At 45.0% G+C, this 20,448-nt stretch overlaps 1 protein-coding gene across 1 annotated transcript in view; it reads left to right on the forward strand.

The window, feature by feature from the left end:
• Nucleotides 1-8,127: 8,127 nt before the first annotated feature.
• The window catches only part of crybg2 (crystallin beta-gamma domain containing 2), a gene marked incomplete at its 5' end in the record, with an annotated part of 54,344 nt that continues 42,023 nt past the window's right edge, over nucleotides 8,128-20,448 (forward strand). The window contains 2 exons of the mRNA XM_083685008.1: nucleotides 8,128-8,327; nucleotides 17,800-17,911. Coding sequence (XP_083541134.1) covers nucleotides 8,128-8,327; nucleotides 17,800-17,911 — 312 coding nt within the window. The remainder of the gene's footprint in view (nucleotides 8,328-17,799; nucleotides 17,912-20,448) is intronic.

Here is a 20,448-nt window from a genome sequence, read left to right on the forward strand (position 1 = left end):
GCCCTGTGTAAGTAATGGGACAGTGTAAGTAATGGGACAGTGAAGCATTTTTTCTTCTTTTGGCTCTCTGATTTGAAATCAAATAGTTACTGTACTACAAGGTTAAAGTATAGATTATCAGCTTTTATTTGTTGGTATTTGTGTACATATAGGTTTCACCATTCAAAAATTACAACACTTGTTATGCATAGTCCCCCTATTTCAGCGTACCCAAAAGTGATGGGACAATTGGCTCGACAGGTGTTTCTGGTTCATCAGGTGTGTTCCGTCACATCATTTGTGCTAGGCTTTGTGGTTTCCTTTGGAATCTGCTATTGGTGTCTGTCAGCATAAAGACCAAAGAGATGTCAATGAAAGTCAGGGAAGCCATTATGAGGCTGAAACATCAGAAACAAATCTATTAGAAATATAGTCAAAACCTTAAACCTAGCAAAATCAACAGTTTAGAACAGAAGAAGAAAGAAAGCACTGGTGAGCTCGCAAACGGCCTGGTAGGCCAAGGAAGACTTCTACAGTGGATGACTGAAGAATGCTCACCATGATTAAGAAAAACCCCAAAACAACTTTCCCACAAATCAGGAACACTCTCCAGGAGGTAGGCGTGAATGTAAAAGACTACCATCTGCAGAAGAATTCACCAGCAGAACTACAGAGGCTACACTGCTACACGCTACACACGAACCACACAAAAGCTAGTTAGCCACACAAAAAGGTCACGGTTTTCTAAAAAGTACCTAAAACAGCCTGCAGAGTTCTAGAAAAAGGTCTTGTGTACAGATTAAACAAAGATTAACATGTCAATCTCCAGATTTAAATCCTGTTGAACATGCATTTCATTTGCTGAAGAATAGACTTAAGGCAAAAACGTCCTCAAAACAAACAACAACTGAAGATGGCTGCAGTACAGGCCTGGCAGAGCATCACCAGTTTGTTTGATTTCAAATCCAAACCTTTGGATTGTCCCTCTACTAATGCAGCGCACTGTATATCAACATTATTCACCCTCAAGCTAATATCCTATTGGCATTGTATTCACATTCAATTCAATATATGATTGCTCAAATAACAGTATATCAATATAATCATTAAGTGCATTATGGCTTAGTTCAATAGCCATAACTACTCAACAGTAGTTGACCACTTATGAAGATGCTGTCCAGCAGTTGATCTTGTATCACATACATTGAACCTCTGACTATCATGCTTTAGTGTCTGTCTTCAAAAAAGACAGTTGGGTTTAATTGGGTTTAACACCAAGGACAGGTTGAACCTCCCTTGACATTTAAGCTGCACTTTCCGTCAAAGTAACTACAGCAAAGTTACAGTAAGATGAGCCATCACATTTGCAGTAAGTGATCTCTCTCTCTCTCTCTCTCTCTCTCTCTCTCTCTCTCTCTCTCTCTCTCTCTCTCTCTCTCTCTCTCTCTCTCTCTCTCTCTGTTGGTGTCCTCTCCTTGTCCTCTGAGAGTGTTTGTGTTTCCTCTCGATATCCTTGCTGCCGCTCTGCTCACCGAGGGAGATCCCCACTACACACCTCTTACCAGAACAAAAACACCTCAAACCGGATTTAATACTTTGGTTTGTCACATTATCATACATTGTCACATCAGTCTGCTAATGCAGCTATTTTGACTGAAGTCAGTCTTTGAGCTTGTCAATTTAGTTGCATTTTCAGATATTTAGCCAGTTAGGTTTCTGCGGTCAGACAATCTATTAGCCAACATTAGTCAGTTAGTAAACTAGCTAACCCTAACCCTAACCAGTAAACTTGCCAGTCAGTCTGCCTTTTTCTAGAGTGCCAGGCAGAATGAGAAACTGACTTAGATGTAAATGAGAAACACATCCTGAGGTGAAGGGGGGGGTGGTGGTGGGGGTTGTCTGAAAGAAACAGCTCAGGGGCCAACTTCCTGTTTACAATTGAATGTCTGTGTCACTCGATTAGTTCATCAAAACCCCACCATGCTGATTCCTGTCTATAGCTGGGAAGGAATCAGACTGTGTAATGCTTCAGTGCTTCTGTATGCCCCTCACACAGTATCTATGAAAGAGTAAAAATAGTGAAAGAGAAAACAGGCTGCGATTCTTCAGAAATCTGTCTCTAAGAGAAAGGTTTCACAATCATATTCAATAGCACTGTCAGTACAGTTTTCTCGACAGCTTACACCATTTATATGAAACTTCACATGTCCACAGCATAAACATACATGAACACAACAGTCACATCTTCAGCAAAACAGTTAGTCATTTCTCATTCCTTTTACACATTATGCAAATGTTCAGCATCTTTTTGCAAAACAGTTCACACAACTCACATAAGACACAAAAATCTATTGCACGAAACTGAATGATTTCCTTACAGCATGTAGCTATTCCTCCCATTATAGTGAATATCTACTCCATACTCCATTGTAACTGTCATCGCTCAGCAGTTCAACTCACAATCAGTCTGTAACCACAAATGAAACAAGTCATCAGTAAAGTAACATGGCTTGGCAGACAGGAGAGGATAGACTACTACCTTGAATTGCTTCGCTGAAAGAGACTCCTGTCATGTCATGTAACTCTGTGTGACTTTGGAACTGTCAGATATGGGTCTTTTCACTGTCTCTCTTATTTATCAACTGCAAAATTCTTATCACTAAAGTCAGGTAACTCCTGAGATGTTGTCTCCTGCCTCATTGATACTATTGATAGCTCATGCATATCTGAGTGTAATGAAGCACTGATACAAATGTATTTATTTCATTTCACTAATCAAACCTTTAATTACAAAGTTGTACTGAATATGGCCCTGAAAACACTATTTGTTTGTCTACCTTACGCAGTTTTATCATCCTGATAAAGGTGAGCTGTGGGTTTCAGCTCAGGATTGCCAGTCGTTGTCATTGTTTAAAGATAAATGTAGTACTTTACGATTATTCTCAGTGTGTTTTTAAACGTACACAAGGCAACTCTGCCCTATTTGTAATTGTCTTCCTTACAGCATTATAACTGAATTATTTCCTTACAGCATATAACTATTTCTCCCATTATAGTAAATATCTACTCCATACTTCATTGTAACTCTCATCGCTCAACAGTTCAACTAACAATCAGTCTGTAATCATCATTAAATATGTCATCAGTAAAGTAACATGCCCTGGCAGACAGGAGAGGATAGCTTACTACCTGATTGATCTTCAATATTTCAGATGAATTTGATTTATATTTATTGTAAGCAATCATATAATCTGTGCTCCAGCAATCGAGAAAAACTGTAATACAATATACTGTAAGGCAACACATGGTTTCTTTTAAAGAGAAAGAGACTCTGGTAAAGAGACTTGATGAATGAATGTTAAATCCACTGTAGTCTTTGTATTTGAAGTGACATTGAAAGGACATTAATCATCTCATCCTCTCTAAATTCTAGTTAACTCAGGAACCGACAGTAGATTCCTCCAGTCACAAAGCATTGCGATAAAATCTGTATCAAGCAAAGAAAATTCAAGATAGTCTTGTCAATTTCTTGTCATTAACTATATCATAAGTATGCCCTGTTTGTACTTTTACCTGTCCTCTGCCATTACAAGAGGAGGAATTCTAGTTGTATGAACAAATGACTGAGTCATTTTATCTCTAATGTAGTGTGTATCAATAGTAGGCCTTCATCAAGACCCCTCCACAGTAGGTAACTCATACCTTTGTGTTAGGGTCATATGGCCAATTTGTATCAGGGTGTGAAGACAGCGATGGGGGAAATAGGGAAATCCACAGTGTAACAACATACTATACAGTGGCACAGGCCATCACTCAGAATTATTTGTGTCGATCTGTTGATCTGCAAACTGAAATGACAACTGGCCCATGACATTTCCTTAGAAGTAACAATTCTAGTTATGCTAGTTCTCTGGTGTGTGTGTGTGTGTGTGTGTGTGTGTGTGTGTGTGTGTGTGTGTGTGTGTGTGTGTGTGTGTGTGTGTGTGTGTGTGTGTGTGCGTGCGTGCCTGTGTGTGTGTGTGTGTGTGTGTGTGTGTGTGTGTGTGTGTGTGTGTGTGTGTGTGTGTGTGTGTGTGTGTGTGTGTGTGTGTGCGTGTGTGCGTGCGTGTGTGTGTGTGCGTGTGTGTCCTTAGAAATTTTCTTTGTTGATAAAAGTCAATCCTTCCCACCTCACACACCTCCTGGTGGGTTTGAGTTGTGATTGATGTTGACAAATACCTGTGTACACAGAACTACTATAGTGTGGGTGTAAGTGATAAGTGATATCAGCTAGTTTCTAATGAGGAGCCGCTTTAGTCACTGGATCACGGGTCCAGACCGTGTCATCAAATCTCTCTGATAAGCATTTCCTGTTGGCCTTTCCTACTGAATTACACTGGAAACAAAAGTGAGAGCACTTGTCTGTATGGGTGAGGTGTTTTCACCTTTAAGTGCTTTGCTGAAAGAGAAGTGAATAGTGAATATCTACTCCATACTCCATTGTAACTGTCATCGCTCAGCAGTTCAACTCACAATCAGTCTGTAACCACAAATTAAACATGTCATCAGTAAAGTAACATGGCTTGGCAGACAGGAGAGGATAGACTACTACCTTGAATTGCTTCGCTGAAAGAGACTCCTGTCATGTCATGTAACTCTGTGTGACTTTGGAACTGTCAGATATGGGTCTTTTCACTGTCTCTCTTATTTATCAACTGCAGGATTCTTATCACTAAAGTCAGGTAACTCCTGAGATGTTGTCTCCTGCCTCATTGATACTATTGATAGCTCATGCATATCTGAGTGTAATGAAGCACTGATACAAATGTTCAATTTTTCCATGATTCCAGGTCCCATGATTTCATTTCATTAATCAAATCTTAAATTACAAAGTTGTACTGAATATGGCTCTGAAAGCACTACTTGTTTGTCTACCTTACACAGTTGTATCATCCTGAAAAAAAAATCCTTTCAGCTCAGGATTGCCAGTCATTTTATTGTTTAAACTTGCTCTTTGCACAAGATAAATGTAGTACTTTACAATAAGTATTCTCAGTGTGTTTTTAAACGTGCACAAGGCAATGACCAGGATTGTCAGTGTCCAACTCTGCCCTATTTATAACTGTGTTGTTTGCCTTTCCATCACAACATGAGCAGAACAGGGAGCGGAGAGTAATAAACTGTAATAAACAGTCACCTGCTTGGGTATAAAGGTACTATATGGCTCTACGCTGCTCTCTCCCCAGTCACGGAGGAGGCCTGACAGAGTGAAGTCAATCAGAGTGATGTCATTACTCTGTTTATGTTTAACAAGTGCCGATTTGTGCTACACTTCCCAAAATCCCATTTTGTTGTATATTTGCGCCCTCTTGTGGCCATATCTTTCATTCTCGTGGTTGACTGGATTGCACATTGAACGAATCATCAGAGGAATCCATTCATTTTTTAATCTATGCAGAATGTTTTCATCCACTCGTACAGCCACATTAATTAAGTCCATATCTTAGTGATTGTTGAATGATTTAGTGTCGCTATTCCAGACTTCAGATTTTCGAATAATGAGTTTACCAAGTCAACTGTTACTGAAAAAATCAATGTAGCAGTGATCTTACCAAGGAATCATTTTAACCCTTGTGTTATGATTCTAGAGTTATGTTGAGGTCAGGTCACCTCTTTGTGATATGTTACATCTATCAACGTGATATGTAAAACTACTCTACACTGTTGTGGGTATAACCCCTGCAGTTGTAGGCCTATAGTCTTCTAAGACAAAACAAGAGCTTGTGGTATTTAAAAAAAAAGTTTAAAAAAAAGTATATGTTTTTATGGCATTTCTGCTTTATTTGGATAGAGACAGTAGAGATTGACAGGAAGGATGGGTGAGAGAGAAGAGGGATGACATGCAAGATATCCACAGAGAAATTGGGTGGTGATTTTGAAAAGAAAAGAAATACAGTGAGAGAATCCTTATGGACCAGGAGAAAGGAGACATGGTTTTATGATGGTTTCATGATGGTAGATGGTAGCTGGTTTGATGCTGGTCGCAAGCTGGAACCAAGCTGGTTGACCATCTACCAGCTTATAGCAGTTTTCAATTGCGTGTGACTGTGCGACTGTACTGTGTGTGTGTGTGTGTGTGTGTGTGTGTGTGTGTGTGTGTGTGTGTGTGTGTGTGTGTGTGTGTGTGTGTGTGTGTGTGTGTGTGGGTGGGGGTGTTTGTGTGCTTGTCCACAAAGAAATTGGAAGATGATTTTGAAAAGAAAAGGGCAGGGGGTTGTGTGTATATGGGGTGGAGGTGGGGGGTGGAGGTGGGACTTGGCTTGTGTACTCAATGATGTGATCTTGTACATGTTCTTCACAGAAAATAAGACAAGGCTATGGAGTTTCAGGTTGAAAAAAATGATTCAGTGTATAATTTTTTAACACCACACTATTATGCTATTATGACTGTGTAACATGGGCCCTGTTACATGTGCAGGCATGTTCAAGGCTAGTGCATTGGCTGTATTGGATTTAGGGAGATTTCACTAGTTCTGATTAGAATGTTTTAATATTTCAAGGTTGCTTCAATGAGTGACTTGGTGGCAAACGTAGTTGCGGACCAGGGGAGGCGGGGTGGGACACTTTGTGTCCCAAAAAATACAGGAATTAATTAAAGCAAAGAAGAAGACTTTGACAGTGACAGAGATGGAGCAGTAAAATGCTTAAAATGTTCAGCCTTTAGGCTATGTGTTCCATGCTAAAATTAAAAACACATATCACTGTTTTTGACATGTGGGTCCTTTATCATAACATACCTGTATATTGGAGTTCATTCCTCAAAAGTGTTTTTTGATATCGGTTATTGAGATAATTATCAACATTAAAGCCTGAGGCCTCTGAAAACATATCTGAACTCGCCACATTTCATCAAAATATCATCCATGACATTTTGCTCCATTTTGCCGTGAGCCATATGTGCCATATCAATATGGGATTAGCAGGATTATCCTGGATTAGACTGAAAAATGAGAAAAATGTCAAAACCAAAGTGCAATTATTGTCATCAGAATGATATTTTGATGAAATGTGGTGAGTTCGGTGTTATTTTGAGGTGTTTAAGATATGCTTTCAGAGACCTCAGATTTAAATGCTGTTGATGAATCGTTAAATATATCTTAAAAATTTATCAATAAAAAAAAGCTTTTTAGGAATGACCTCCAATCAAGGTAAGAATGATAAACATTTCAAACACAGTGGTATGTCCCTTCAATATTTTTTTATATTATTTTTAAATGTTATTTTGATGCAACCCACAATTTTAGTACCTATTTGTACCACTGTTACCACACTCACACAAACTTTCATCAGTCAGCATACTGAAGAGGAAAATGTACATTTTTAAATGGATACAACTGTAAAACACAATTATGAAAGTTGAAAACTGCTATAAGATGGTAGATGGTCAATCAGAGCAGGAAGGGGGAAGGTGGTCAACCAGCTTGGTTCCATCTTGCGACCAGCATCAAACCAGCTACCATCTACCATCATGAAACCATCATAAAACCATGTCTCAAAACACACCCTGGTACTTCGGTAAGAAGCTTCTAGCTTGGGCTAGTAAACTGTTTTGTTTTTAGTTTTTTTTTACAGCAGGGAAGAGTGATGATCAATCTATGTGCTACTTGTAGGCCTATCAGCGATTGACGATAGTTTAGCACATTATGAATATTCGAAACATATCCCATTTTGTGCAATAAACCTCTGATACGGCTTTTATTGAAAGGACGCGGCCACAAATGCAGTACTATGTGCAGGTTAGAGCTCCATGGTAAGTAGCTATAGTCATTTACCAGGCTAAAGGAATATACAAATCTAAACATAAACACTAGTCATCTCAACAACAAAAAAAATCCACACCTCATCCCGCAGGTGCTGCAGGCACTTTCTCCTGATGCTCGGATAGGGATATTCAAGAAAGCGCGTGCACGTTGCCTCCGCCGTGCTCGTGCCGCGCCTGCAGCAGAGAAAGTGACGAGGGAGCAGCTGTCAACAACCTGTTGAAGTGGTTGAAGTTATCCTACAATTGTGATATATACTTTTTATGTGAATTTGATCAACGTAGACCCTTTATTCGTTCGTACAGTTTTCTGCGTCTACTTTTTTTTTTTCTCTCCATAGTCCATAGATATGGCGAAAAATAGTATTTCGCCCAAAAAGACTCTCAGAAGGTGGTTCTCCAAAAGCAATGCCAACTTGAAGGAGTCTGTGGACGAAGAAGACGAAGGTGGTCGTGGAGGAGGAAAGAAGTTTAAACTTTTCACATTCAAGAAAAAGAGTAAGAGCGATGGTGTTGCTGACAAACACGATGGGAAGCCAGTGGTCTTCAGGTATGCGCTTATCTTGTAGATAGATAATACTGGGTATTCAGGGGTTGCTATCTCTCGCCAGTATTGAGCTGGTAAGCCTCAAGGCAAGGCGCTGAATAATGGATAAAAGAATATGCGGTAAATTAATTGCGTAAATAATCCTCCAAGAAAGCCAATGATCCAACCCGCATGTCTCTATCACACTCAAAAGTTATTGGAATGTTTACCCTTGAAGGATGGCCACATGATTTAGTTCAATAAATGAGTGTTCTTTTTCACTTTCACGTATGACTTCTCACCAAAAACGATACTTTTTCGATAACATGTTATTGATATGTTAGAGAAATACCCCACCCCCCCCCCACTGAACGACTCACAACATGAAGGATCATATTGTTTGGGTGAAATTATTAATATTAGTATTAATTATTAACCCTAGTATCCTAGTAGATATCATAAAAACCCTACCTGAGATAGAGCCTTCCTGTCATTTCAACTGTCCATCTGTGCTAGAAGATGACACAACGGCTGTGTTTCAAAAAGCAGTTTCTTGCACTTTATCTACAGCGTATACCGTACTTGGAATACCTTATAGGTAGAGTGCAAGAAACACAGCCAACATTTCCCTCAAACCCACTACTCTCAGGTAAAGGATGGTGTAAAATAGTTTCCCCAGCAATGGCCCTTCCTCAGTGGTCTCTATACTACTGCAGTCAAGGTGGCAGAGTCAGTTGGAACAGTGAACCTGTGACCTCCCAAGAGCTCCTGTCTCAGACGGTGGAAACACAAAGCCACTATTGTCACAAGGCTGTCCACCAAAAACAAAAAAAAAGTTTTTATCCAAAGCGACTTACATTACAGTGAGTGCATACATTTTTTCAGTATATATGGCCCCAGCGGGAATTGAACCCACAACCTAAGTGTTGTTAGCACTATGCTCTACCAACTGAGCTACAGAGGACTACCATTGCCGTCTTTTCACTAGTCTCATTTTTTGGATTAGTAACTATGACAACAGGTTTTGCCAATATGTTGGGCCTAATGCCATAACAACCTGACTATCACTTAGCTAAGCCTACGACAGGATGTACTCAAAAACATGTAATAAAGGTGAAAGTCAGAATTGATACACAATTGAACACGTACATGCTATACTACAATACTGCTGTGTTTATGTCTGTTATTTATTCCCATTCTACAACATTCTTGATGGTTGTGGTATGTGCCCAGTTCTGATGCAAGTTGTGTGAATGTTCACTCTTATTGTTTATCTAGGGCATTGAGTTGATTGACAAGACAATCATGTGGTAAGTGGTTTTAAAAAGCAGCGTTTTACATCTGTGGATTTATTGGTAAAGTACAATTCAACAAGGCACGGCGTGTTTGCACAGTAACAACTATGCACTTCAATGCCCTAGATAAACAATAAGAGTGAACTTTGGGCAGTGCAATGAGCAGTCAAGTAGTGAAATCGTTAGCCCTGAGTGAAATCATTCATCTTATCTCTGCAAGGTGTAGCATTTAGGGAAAGGTTTATATTAGAGATAGCTACATTGACATTGAACCGTACCATGTAAATTGTGAAGTTAGTTACAGTAGAATTTTAAGTTGTTTTTAAACATGCATTTTTATGCATATTTCAGTCAACAATCAATAATACCACAAGCTTGGGGGCGCTTAGTGGCGTAGCACACTAGTGTGCATACTGCATAGTTGCAAGGTTGCTGGTTTGATTCTGAACCTTGACATATCTTGCATGTCATCCCTCCTCTCTCTCACTCATCCTTCCTGTCAATCTCTACTGTCTCTATCCCAATAAAGCAGAAATGTCATAAAACCATATACCTTTTTTTATATGGTTTATTGAACCATGTATTTTTTTTTAATACCACAAGCTCTTGCTTGTCTTAGAAGACTTACAACTGCACGGGTTATACCTGCGGCAGTGTAGAGTAGTTTTACATATCACGTTTTTGCTCCAGAGAGCAGATGTAACATATCACAAAGAGGTGATCTGACCTCAAGAGTCTCTAGAATCTGTCATTTCTGACATGTGTGAAGACGCTTCCTACATTTACATTTATTTACATTTATGGCATTTAGCAGACGCCTTTATCCAAAGTGACATACAACATATACATTTCAAAGGCATTGGGAACCACAATTGCGTTTACACCATCACTTGAACCATCCTACAATTGCATCTCAACAAGTCATTTTTTTTGAATGACTACACCCTCCCTGTGCATGTTTAAGCTCTTGTTCATGGCCATGCTGCTAGGGGGAATTTGAGCTACAGTATCAGTTGTACCTTGTTGGCTCAGTAAAGGGAAAGGAAGAGGAACCTGTCACTCCAGATGCCTTTTATCCTCGTCAGAGAGAAACCACACACACACACACACACACTGGATTCCAGGGTTAAATGTGGTGAGCTGTATATTACTGTAGATCATTTGAATATGAAATATGGGTGACTTGGATGTCTTCAAATGCCAGGCAGCTTCACGATGCATATGCTGCACTATAGAAGCACCTTCCCAGTCTAGTTGCCCTGAAGCGCTCCTCCATGTCCTCCCCCTCTGTCTCTCCTACCAGCGAAGCCCAAGGTAGCACCTGCTTCTTACACAGGTATGCTCGGTCCAACTGCATCCAAATGAGGGTTCAGATAAGAGGCCCACACAAACCAGGCATTGTGCTTCTGTCACTGTGAACACACATTGCAATAGAAGAGGATGTGACCCGTTCACATGATGAGGACAGACATCTATGTTTGTCTTTCTGATGTTGACTGTGTGTAAGCCTCTGAGCCAGCCTCTCTGTTGTCCCCCTGAGGTGAAAAAACAGAATAGTTTAATTCTACTGCATTGATGAAGACTGCAACTGCAATCCCTCCACAAGCAATGTGGCATAATATATATGCCATTTAGCTGACGCTTTTATCCAAAGCGACTGACATTGCAGTGAGTGCATACATTTCAGTATATACGTATGGTCCCAGCAGGAATTAAACCCACAACCTAAGCATTGTTAATGCCATGCTCTACCAACTGAGCCACAGAGGCATGAACTGTCAAATTGTCAAAGTTCATCCATTGTGACAAAGGGATACATTTGCTTTGGATACATTTGTCTGTGCTCTATTTGCTTGCTCTATTTGCTTGTCACTCACCTCATCTTTCATTCAGCAAAGTAAAGAAAAACGCCCTGTATGTTTTGTGCCACACCTACTCTGTGATGACCTAATAACCGTGATGACAGCTGCTGACTGAGAAAGCTGTTGACAGTGAACCTTCTGTTGGCAGCACACTAAATCCACCGATTGTTGGTGACATTATCATTTTATTGTAATAAATGACATTGGGAGAAAAAAGGTAATCTCAAGAGATGATGCAGTATTCTATTCATTCCTTAACAGTGATTGCTAAAAGACAATTGTAACAATGTCCGGTGGTACACAGAGGCAGACGCAGTATAATGATAAGGGAATTTCTCCCGTTTATTTTCAAAGGGGTCCGCTGGCACGGTTCGGCTTTCCAGCCTCGTTCAAAGTCTCTCCTTTGGTGCTCGGCTCGGCTCTGCTCTGCTCTCGCCGCCTGCTTCTCCAGCTTAGCTCCCTTACTGAAATGGCAGAAGCACACCCATCTTAAACATTCGCCGGCGAGACTTAATTCGCAGCAGGTGTGCAACAAAAGTCTCGCCGACACAACCCCGGCCACGGTCCTGTAGCTCCCTCTACAGGCCGAACGCTGCATGTCCCCCCACATACCCCCACCGCCCGACACAGGCCGGGGACCCGACGGCCGACGACCTACTCCCCCCCCCCTGCACGGGAGAGGAAGTCTGCCACGACCATCTGCGCCCCCGGTCTGTGCACGACGGAAAAGTTGAAGGGCTGCAACGCGAGGTACCACCGGGTGATCCTCGCGTTTACATCCTTCATGCGGTGGAGCCACTGGAGGGGGGCATGGTCGGAGTAGAGGGTGAAGGCGCGACCCAGCAGGTAGTAGCGGAGGGTGCCGACCGCCCACTTGATGGCCAGGCACTCCTTCTCCACGGTGCTGTACCGGCCCTCCCTCTCTGACAGCTTACGGCTCAGGTACAGCACCGGCCGGTCGGCCCCCTCCACGCGCTGGGTCAGCACTGCTCCCAGCCCTCTATCCGACGCGTCCGTCTGCAGGGAGAAAGGGAGGTTAAAATCAGGCGCATACAGGACTGTTTCTCCACAAAGAGCCCCCTTAAGGGCCTCGAACGACCCCTGGCACTGGCCCGACCATTGGGTGAGGTCCGTCAAGGGACTGGCCAGCTCTGAAAACCCAGGTACGAACTGGCGGTAATATCCCGCCAGCCCCAGGAAGGCCCTCACCTCCTTCTTTGTCTTGGGCCGGGGAGAGGCGGCGATGGCCGCAGTCTTTTCAATCTGCGGTCGCACCTCCCCCCGTCCCAAGTGGTACCCCAGATACCGGATCTCCCTCCGCCCGATCACGCACTTTTTCGGGTTGGCCGTTAGCCCCGCCTGCCTCAGGGACCGCAGAACAGCAGCCACCCTCCGCACATGCTGCGGCCAGGTGTCACTGTGGACGACAATGTCGTCCAGGTAGGCCGCAGCATAGGCGGCGTGCGGCCGCAGAATACGGTCCATGAGGCGCTGAAAAGTGGCTGGGGCTCCGAACAACCCGAAAGGGAGCACGGTGAACTGGAATAACCCGAGCGGAGTGGAGAATGCCGTTTTCTCCCGGGACACCGGCGAGAGTGGAATCTGCCAGTATCCCTTCGTGCAATCCAATGTCGTGAAGTACCTGGCCGTACCAAGCCGGTCCAAGAGCTCGTCGACCCGGGGCATCGGATATGCATCGAACTTGGAGACCGCATTAACCCGTCTATAATCCACACAGAACCGTATAGTCCCATCTGGCTTGTTGACAAGCACGATGGGGCTACACCAATCACTGCGGGACTCCTCGACCACACCCAGCTCCAGCATGGCTTCCAACTCCCGGCACACAACGTCTCGTTTGTGCACCGGCAACCTATAGGGACGCGTGCGCACCGTTAAACCCGGCTGCGTTTCTATATGGTGGTCGATGAGCGTAGTCCGACCGGGCAGGGGAGAGAACACGTCGGCGAACTTAAGCTGCAAATCTGCAACGTCCGCGGCCTGGCTAGCAGAGAGATGGTTATCAATATCGACCGGAGTGCTACCTTTCGATTTTGGGACTTCCGGCCCGAACTCCTCTCTCTCTGGAACTATCGTAGCCAGAGCAACAGTGACCACGTCGTTCCATTTTTTTAGGAGATTGACGTGATACACCTGCAAGCTATCCCCCCGGTCCGAGCGTATAACCTCATAATCCACGTCCCCCATGCGACGTGTGACCACAAACGGCCCTTGCCACTTCGCGAGTAATTTCGTGCTGGAGGTGGGTAACAGTACGAGCACCTTGTCTCCCGGTGTAAACTCTCGTAGGGTAGCCCCCCTGTCATACAGGCGTTTCTGACGCTCCTGGGCTTGCAGCAAATGCTCACGTGAGATAGCCCCTAGGGCGTGGAGCTTTGTGCGCAAGTCGAGGACGTACTGGATCTCACTCTTACTGTCGCTAGACCCTTCCTCCCAATTTTCTTTAAACAGGTCTAGGACACCCCGGGGCTTACGCCCGTAGAGTAATTCAAACGGGGAAAACCCGGTGGAAGCTTGGGGAACTTCCCGCACCGCAAACAACAGGGGATCTAGCCATTTATGCCAATTCCGACTATCCTCGTGGACAAACTTCCGGATCATTGACTTCAAGGTCCGATTGAACCGCTCACAAAGGCCGTCAGTGGCCGGGTGGTAAACACTGGTTCGAATCGCCTTGATGTTCAACAAGCCATACAGTTCCTTGAGGGTGCGTGACATAAAATTAGTGCCCTGATCGGTGAGAATCTCTTTCGGGATTCCCACGCGGGAGATGACTTGAAACAATGCTTGCGCTACACTCCTGGCAGAGATATTGCGCAGAGGTATTGCCTCGGGGTATCGGGTGGCGTAATCTATCAAGACCAACACAAATCGATAACCCTGTGTGCTCCGCTCAAATGGCCCGATAATATCCATCGCAATGCGGTCGAATGGGTTCTCGACCAATGGTAAGGGCCGCAAGGGGGCCCGTGGGATGGCCGGGGGATTTACTAACTGACATTCCCGACAGGACGCGCACCACCTACGCACCTCTGCCCGAATCCCCGGCCAATAAAATCGAGCCATTATACGGTGCAGTGTTTTGTCATACCCTAGATGGCCCGCCATGGGGTTGAAATGAGCCGCCTGGAAGACCATTTCGCGGCGGCTGCGGGGAACCAGCAACTGGGTTACTTCCTCCTGACTGTGTGAGTCACGACTTACTCGATATAACCTGTCGCTGATAATCGCGAAATAGGGGTGGGCGCGCACTGTGTCTGGCCGTATCAAAGTACCATCAACTACTATCACTTGGTCAAAGGCTGATCTGAGGGTCTCATCACGAGACTGCTCGAGGGGGAAGTCGCCTAGCAGCGGATAGTTCGGCGAGGAAGTCTCGGGGTGAGGCGCCCCCGCCGGCTCCGGCTCCCCGGCAGTGTCGCGAGGCGCCGCCTCGGCACAGAGCACATTACACGCCACACACCTCCCTAGCTGTCGTGCACGCATCCCGGTAGCCCTCTTTACCGCTTGAGGAAACCCCTCCCAATCCACACCTAGAATCAGGGGATGCGTGAGGCGTGGGCTAACCGCCGCCTGTACACTATGGGTTTTTCCCTCAAAATGAATTTCGATAGCGACCAGCGGATATTCGTGAATGTCCCCATGCACACACCTCACCCGCACCCTCGATGCCTTCAACAGTGCCCCCGGCCGAACCAGGCGCTCCTGGATCATGGACTGCATACAGCCCGAATCCAAGACCGCCTGGTGCGTATCACGTTGTATCCTTACCGGAATACGATACGCCGCTCCTAGTCCGGGGGGAGGGCCCGGTATGTCGCCGATGCGGACGACCTGCCCCACGTCCATCGCCTGACACTCGGCCTGCACGTGGCCCGGCCGTCCGCACCGCCAACACACCCCCCCTGTCGCTCGAGGTGCTCTCTGCGGGGCCGGGGCTGGTTCCGGATCGGCGCGCTCCTGCCATCTCGTTCTCGGGGCGGGCGCCGGCCTCCCTCCTTCTGCTCCCCCGGCTCCTCCTGGGCGTTGGCCCCCCCCCCCTTGCCGCGGGGCCGGGGTTGGTCGTTGTGGCCCCCGCGGTGGGAGGGAGAGATGGTCCTCGGCCAGACCCACGGCGGTCTTTAGGTCCTGGGGGCGGTGGTACTGGACCCAGGCGGCGGTGCGGGCCGGGAGCCCCGCGAGGAACTGCTCCAATACCACCCGGTTCCCGACCTCCACCGCCGAGTTGTTCTCGGGGTCCAGCCACCGCCATGCGCTGTCCCCCAGCCGCTGGGCGAAGGCGAAGGGCCGGCACCCCTCCTCCATGGTCATGGCCCGGAACCGGCGTCGGTGTTCCTCCGGTGTCAGGCCCAGGCGGTCCCGAATCGCCCGGGCCAGGGACTGGTAATCCCGTTGGGCGGCCGCCGGCAAACTGTGGGCCGCGAGCTGCGCCTCCCCTGACAGGAGGGGCAGCAGATGGTAGGCCCACTCTCGGTCCGGCCACCCCGAGATCCTCGCCGTCCCCTCGAACACCGCGAGGAACGCCTCTGGGTCGTCCAGGTCCCCCATCTTCTGCAGCTGGACCTTGGGGGGACCTGGTGCCGCTCCGGTCCCCGGCGCCGGCCCGCCGGCCCTGTCCGCGAGCCTCGCCGCCGTCAGCTCCTCTAGGGTCGCCTGCTGGGTCTGCTGCAGGGCCGTCTGTTGCTCGAGAACGAGCGTTATCCTTGCAATTGCCGCTGTTAGCGCGTCCATCTAGCCTTTTTCTGTGTCCCAGGTTGGGCGCCAATGTAACAATGTCCGGTGGTACACAGAGGCAGACGCAGTATAATGATAAGGGAATTTCTCCCGTTTATTTTCAAAGGGGTCCGCTGGCACGGTTCGGCTTTCCAGCCTCGTTCAAAGTCTCTCCTTTGGTGCTCGGCTCGGCTCTGCTCTGCTCTCGCCGCCTGCTTCTCCAGCTTAGCTCCCTTACTGAAATGGCAGAAGCACACCCATCTTAAACATTCGCCGGCGAGACTTAATTCGCAGCAGGTGTGCAACAAAAGTCTCGCCGACACAACCCCGGCCACGGTCCTGTAGCTCCCTCTACAGGCCGAACGATGCATGTCCCCCCACAACAATAAGAAGATATTTAATTTAGGCTGATTGTGTTTTGTTTTCTAGCTTTTAAGTGTATCAAACTTCTTTTATAGACAAGAGCCTGTTATCCCCACAATATACAGTGCCAGTCAAAAGTTTGGACACACCTTCTCATTCAGTGTTTTTTCTTTATTTAGATTATTTTCTACATGGTAGATTAATATTGAAGACATCAAAACTATGAAGGAACACATATGGAATTATGTAGTAAACAAAAAAGTGTTAAACAAACCAGAATATGTTTTATATTTTAGATTCTTTGATGACAGCTTTGCACACTCTTGGTGTGTCCAAACGTTTGACTGGTACGGTACATGAAGCTTATTATTAACCATGCATCTTTCCAAACCATCTTTGCAGTGGAGATTGTATATTCTGTCCAAAAAGACACATTATCGACTCATGATAACTTCCTGGGAGAACAAACAGTATTATCAGTCATTAGCCTGAAGAACATCAGTGAAATCCTGCATTCTTCAGATATTGATTGGATGATTGATATATTTCACAAGCCAAGTTGTGTTTATTTTGTCCTCTAACAAAGACGTTGGTTGAAAAGTGTCAGTCTGTACAAATCAATGATGTAACTACCCTCATGTGCTGTTGCAGAAAACATAAAGGATACTGTCCAACTTTCCTTTCCAGTTTGGAAAACTGTGTTACCATTTTGCTGAAATGTAACCCAAGCCATTCCTTTCAGAGAAATTATTCATTTTATTATTCATTTTAAAATGAACATTTCAGTAATTTACCAGACACTTTTACCCAGAGTGACTTACCATAACTACATTTATCTAAAGTACAGTAAGTGAATCAACTATACATCACAGTCATTGCAAGTACAACTTTCTGTAAGAATAAGTGCCATAGGCAGTCACAGTGCTAGAGAAAGGGCTCGAGTTCTGTCTCCCTAAAGAGACCTCTAATGTGGTGTAATGTCGAGTCTTACACCTTTGGGTAGTGTGGATGCAGCATCATGCCAAAATCCTCATGAATAGGAAGGATTAGCACCAAATAAAGTCAAAAGATTTGTGATTCAGACATGTATTTGGGTCAAGACAAAAGATGGCTTGGAATGTGGACTCATCTTATCAGAAGACAACAATTGAGATCTTAGAGCATCTGACAAACTTTGGTTTTTGAGCGAACTGTCCCTTAATAGTAGTGGCTCACTGAACATTTGATTTCTGTTTTCTCCAGTACTGCGAAGGCCAGTGGATCTGGTGAGGTCCAAGAGAAGGATGCTGAGGGGAGGCCTGACATCAGCCATGACAAGAAGAAATCCCTTTACAGCACTGCCCCCAGGTCAAAGGTCAGTGAGGGCTGGTGACCTCTGTCAGTTCACCAAAGGGGTATACTATGAAGCCAGCTAAGGGAGTTAGCAAGTTAGTTTTGACCAAATCTAGCCTCCAACTCAGGATATATACCCATATATATACCCATGTCACAAAGTTGTCTCATCATTTAGTCAGGTAAACTACTATAGCTACAAATCCTGAAGCTCTGACCTGCTTTGGGGCAGGCTAACTGCACATTACCCTAAATGTGTGCCCTATGCCGTGTGCCCAACATATTTATTATATATTATAACGTGCTAAAACAGAATTGTTAGGCATACATGTAGGACAGAGTACTGGATACTTGGATACTTAGTTTATTCAATAACAACTTTTTGATGGCTTGCATGGTAAAGGAAATGTCTTGACGGTTGATTCAAGCAAACTCAGTTAGCTTACATTCATTGATTTCGGCAACATTGAATGATACCACTGCTTTCTGCATTGAAATCTGTGTTCGATACGCTGAAGCCTATCGACTGAGGGGCAGCAGTTTTCTTCACTGAAGTCTGACTTCTGAATCAGGATCTGCATTCATGACATCGAGGAAACCTGAACTTCCGCATCACTTCGTTCTCCTGACCTCTCTGACCTCCTCCACACACACACCCTCTCCCGCTGATTCCAACGGCACTTTCAAAACCAGACTCAAGACTCACCTGCCCTAGCCAAAGCAACTAACTTATTGAACTAAATTTGTTAACTAAATTTGCGCTTCCATTAGTGATATTAAAACCATGGTATTAAAATGCTCTGGGTTGTTGCAAATGTCGAATTTTAAGATTCACAGCAGGTCCCACATCGCTTAAAGACATTATGTATTTTAAAACTATGACAACTAAGCTAAATGTGGATGAATTGTCATGGAAGTAGGTAAACAGATACCTTCTTATTGGAGGAGTGAACTTTTTTTCTTGTTGTCTTCAAATTAGCGCTAGAGGTAGATGAAAACAGTTGATCGTGGGCATGACCGAATGGGGGGTGCCTGATAATAGCTGTTAGCTACAGTATCCACATGTAGGCCTGTCATCCGAAGTATCAATTTGCAAAGGTTTCACTATAGTATCGTATATCCTTTCTGTCCAAAAGCAAGGCACCTCTGCTTTGGTTGTAGTGGTTGGTGAAGAACCCTCTGGGTATTCTCTAAAGGTATCCAAGGCTAGTCACAGCAGGAATAATCGTTGGGGCCTCATTTTTGCTTGTGGGAGTTTGGTGAACTATTAAAGAATAATTTATGATCGATGGCTTCGTGTAAAGTTAAAAACATTCCACTATAACGTCAACCTGGATCACCTGCTCTTTCTTTGCCGTTGCTCTGCCGTGTAATTACACACATCATATGCACAGACGCACACACAAACAAGCATGACCCTGAATTGCATGGTGTAGCAAATATGTGTACTGCTATTCCTCACTAGAGGGAGCTACAGCACAGTGTGTTATGGAGCTTTGACATGTTTTTATTTAATGTTCTTTCTTCTGTAGCATAATCCAGATGATTCTCACGAGTCATGACAGAGTTCACTTCATACAGTCCAGGTCCCAAATAGATTATTGTCGAAATTGAGAGGCAGAACCCACTGAGCCATTCGGCCAGGTTGACTTTCATGCTTCAAGATTCAAGATTCAAGATTCTTTATTTGTCACGTGCATACAAGTATACAGTGAAATGCAAAAGTGACAGTGCCACAGAGTAGTGCAACAATACAATAAGTTTTAAAATACAATAAAATAAAAATAGAAGTACTAAAAAATATACAGTATGGACAGTATAAACAGTATAAACAATATGAACAGTATAACCGGTAAGCATATGAGTAAGCAATATAAATAGCAGATGGATGACTATGTGTGTGCATATGTGTTAAGATGACAGTGCATGTGTGAGTGTCTTGAGGGGGGCACTGGTGGGGTCATCGTTGACGATTCTGATGGCGTGGGGGAAGAAACTCAGCCTTAGCCTCTCTGTTCTTGCTGCATGACAGCGGAGGCGTTTTCCTGACCGCAGCGGCTGGAACAGTCCATGTTTCGGGTGGTGAGGATCCTTCATAATCCTGCAGGCTCTGGTCCTACACCTCCTGGTGTACAGAACATGGAGAGGGGGGGTTGGAGCTCCCATGGTTTTTTCCGCCAGGCGTACCACCCTTTGCAGAGCTCGCCTGTCCTGGGCCGTGCTGTTACCGTACCAGACGGTGATGTTGCCAGCCAGGATGCTCTCCACAGCTCCAGAGTAGAAGGACTGAAGGATCCTCTGGGAGACTCTGAATTTCCTCAGTTGCCTGAGATGGAACAGGCGCTGCCTTGCCTTACCCACCAGAGAACTGATGTGGGTAGTCCAGGTCAGGTCTTCTGAGATGTGGACTCCCAGGTATTTAAAACTGCTCACCCTGTCCACAGCAGTCCCTCCGATGTCCAGCGATGTGTAGGCCCTTAGTTTTTGTGCTCTCCCGAAGTCCACAATCAGCTCTTTTGTCTTGGAGACATTCAGGATGAGACTGTTCTCCTGACACCA

The sequence above is a fragment of the Argentina silus genome, assembly GCF_951799395.1.
Source record: "Argentina silus genome assembly, chromosome: 14".
Lineage (NCBI taxonomy): Eukaryota > Metazoa > Chordata > Actinopteri > Argentiniformes > Argentinidae > Argentina > Argentina silus.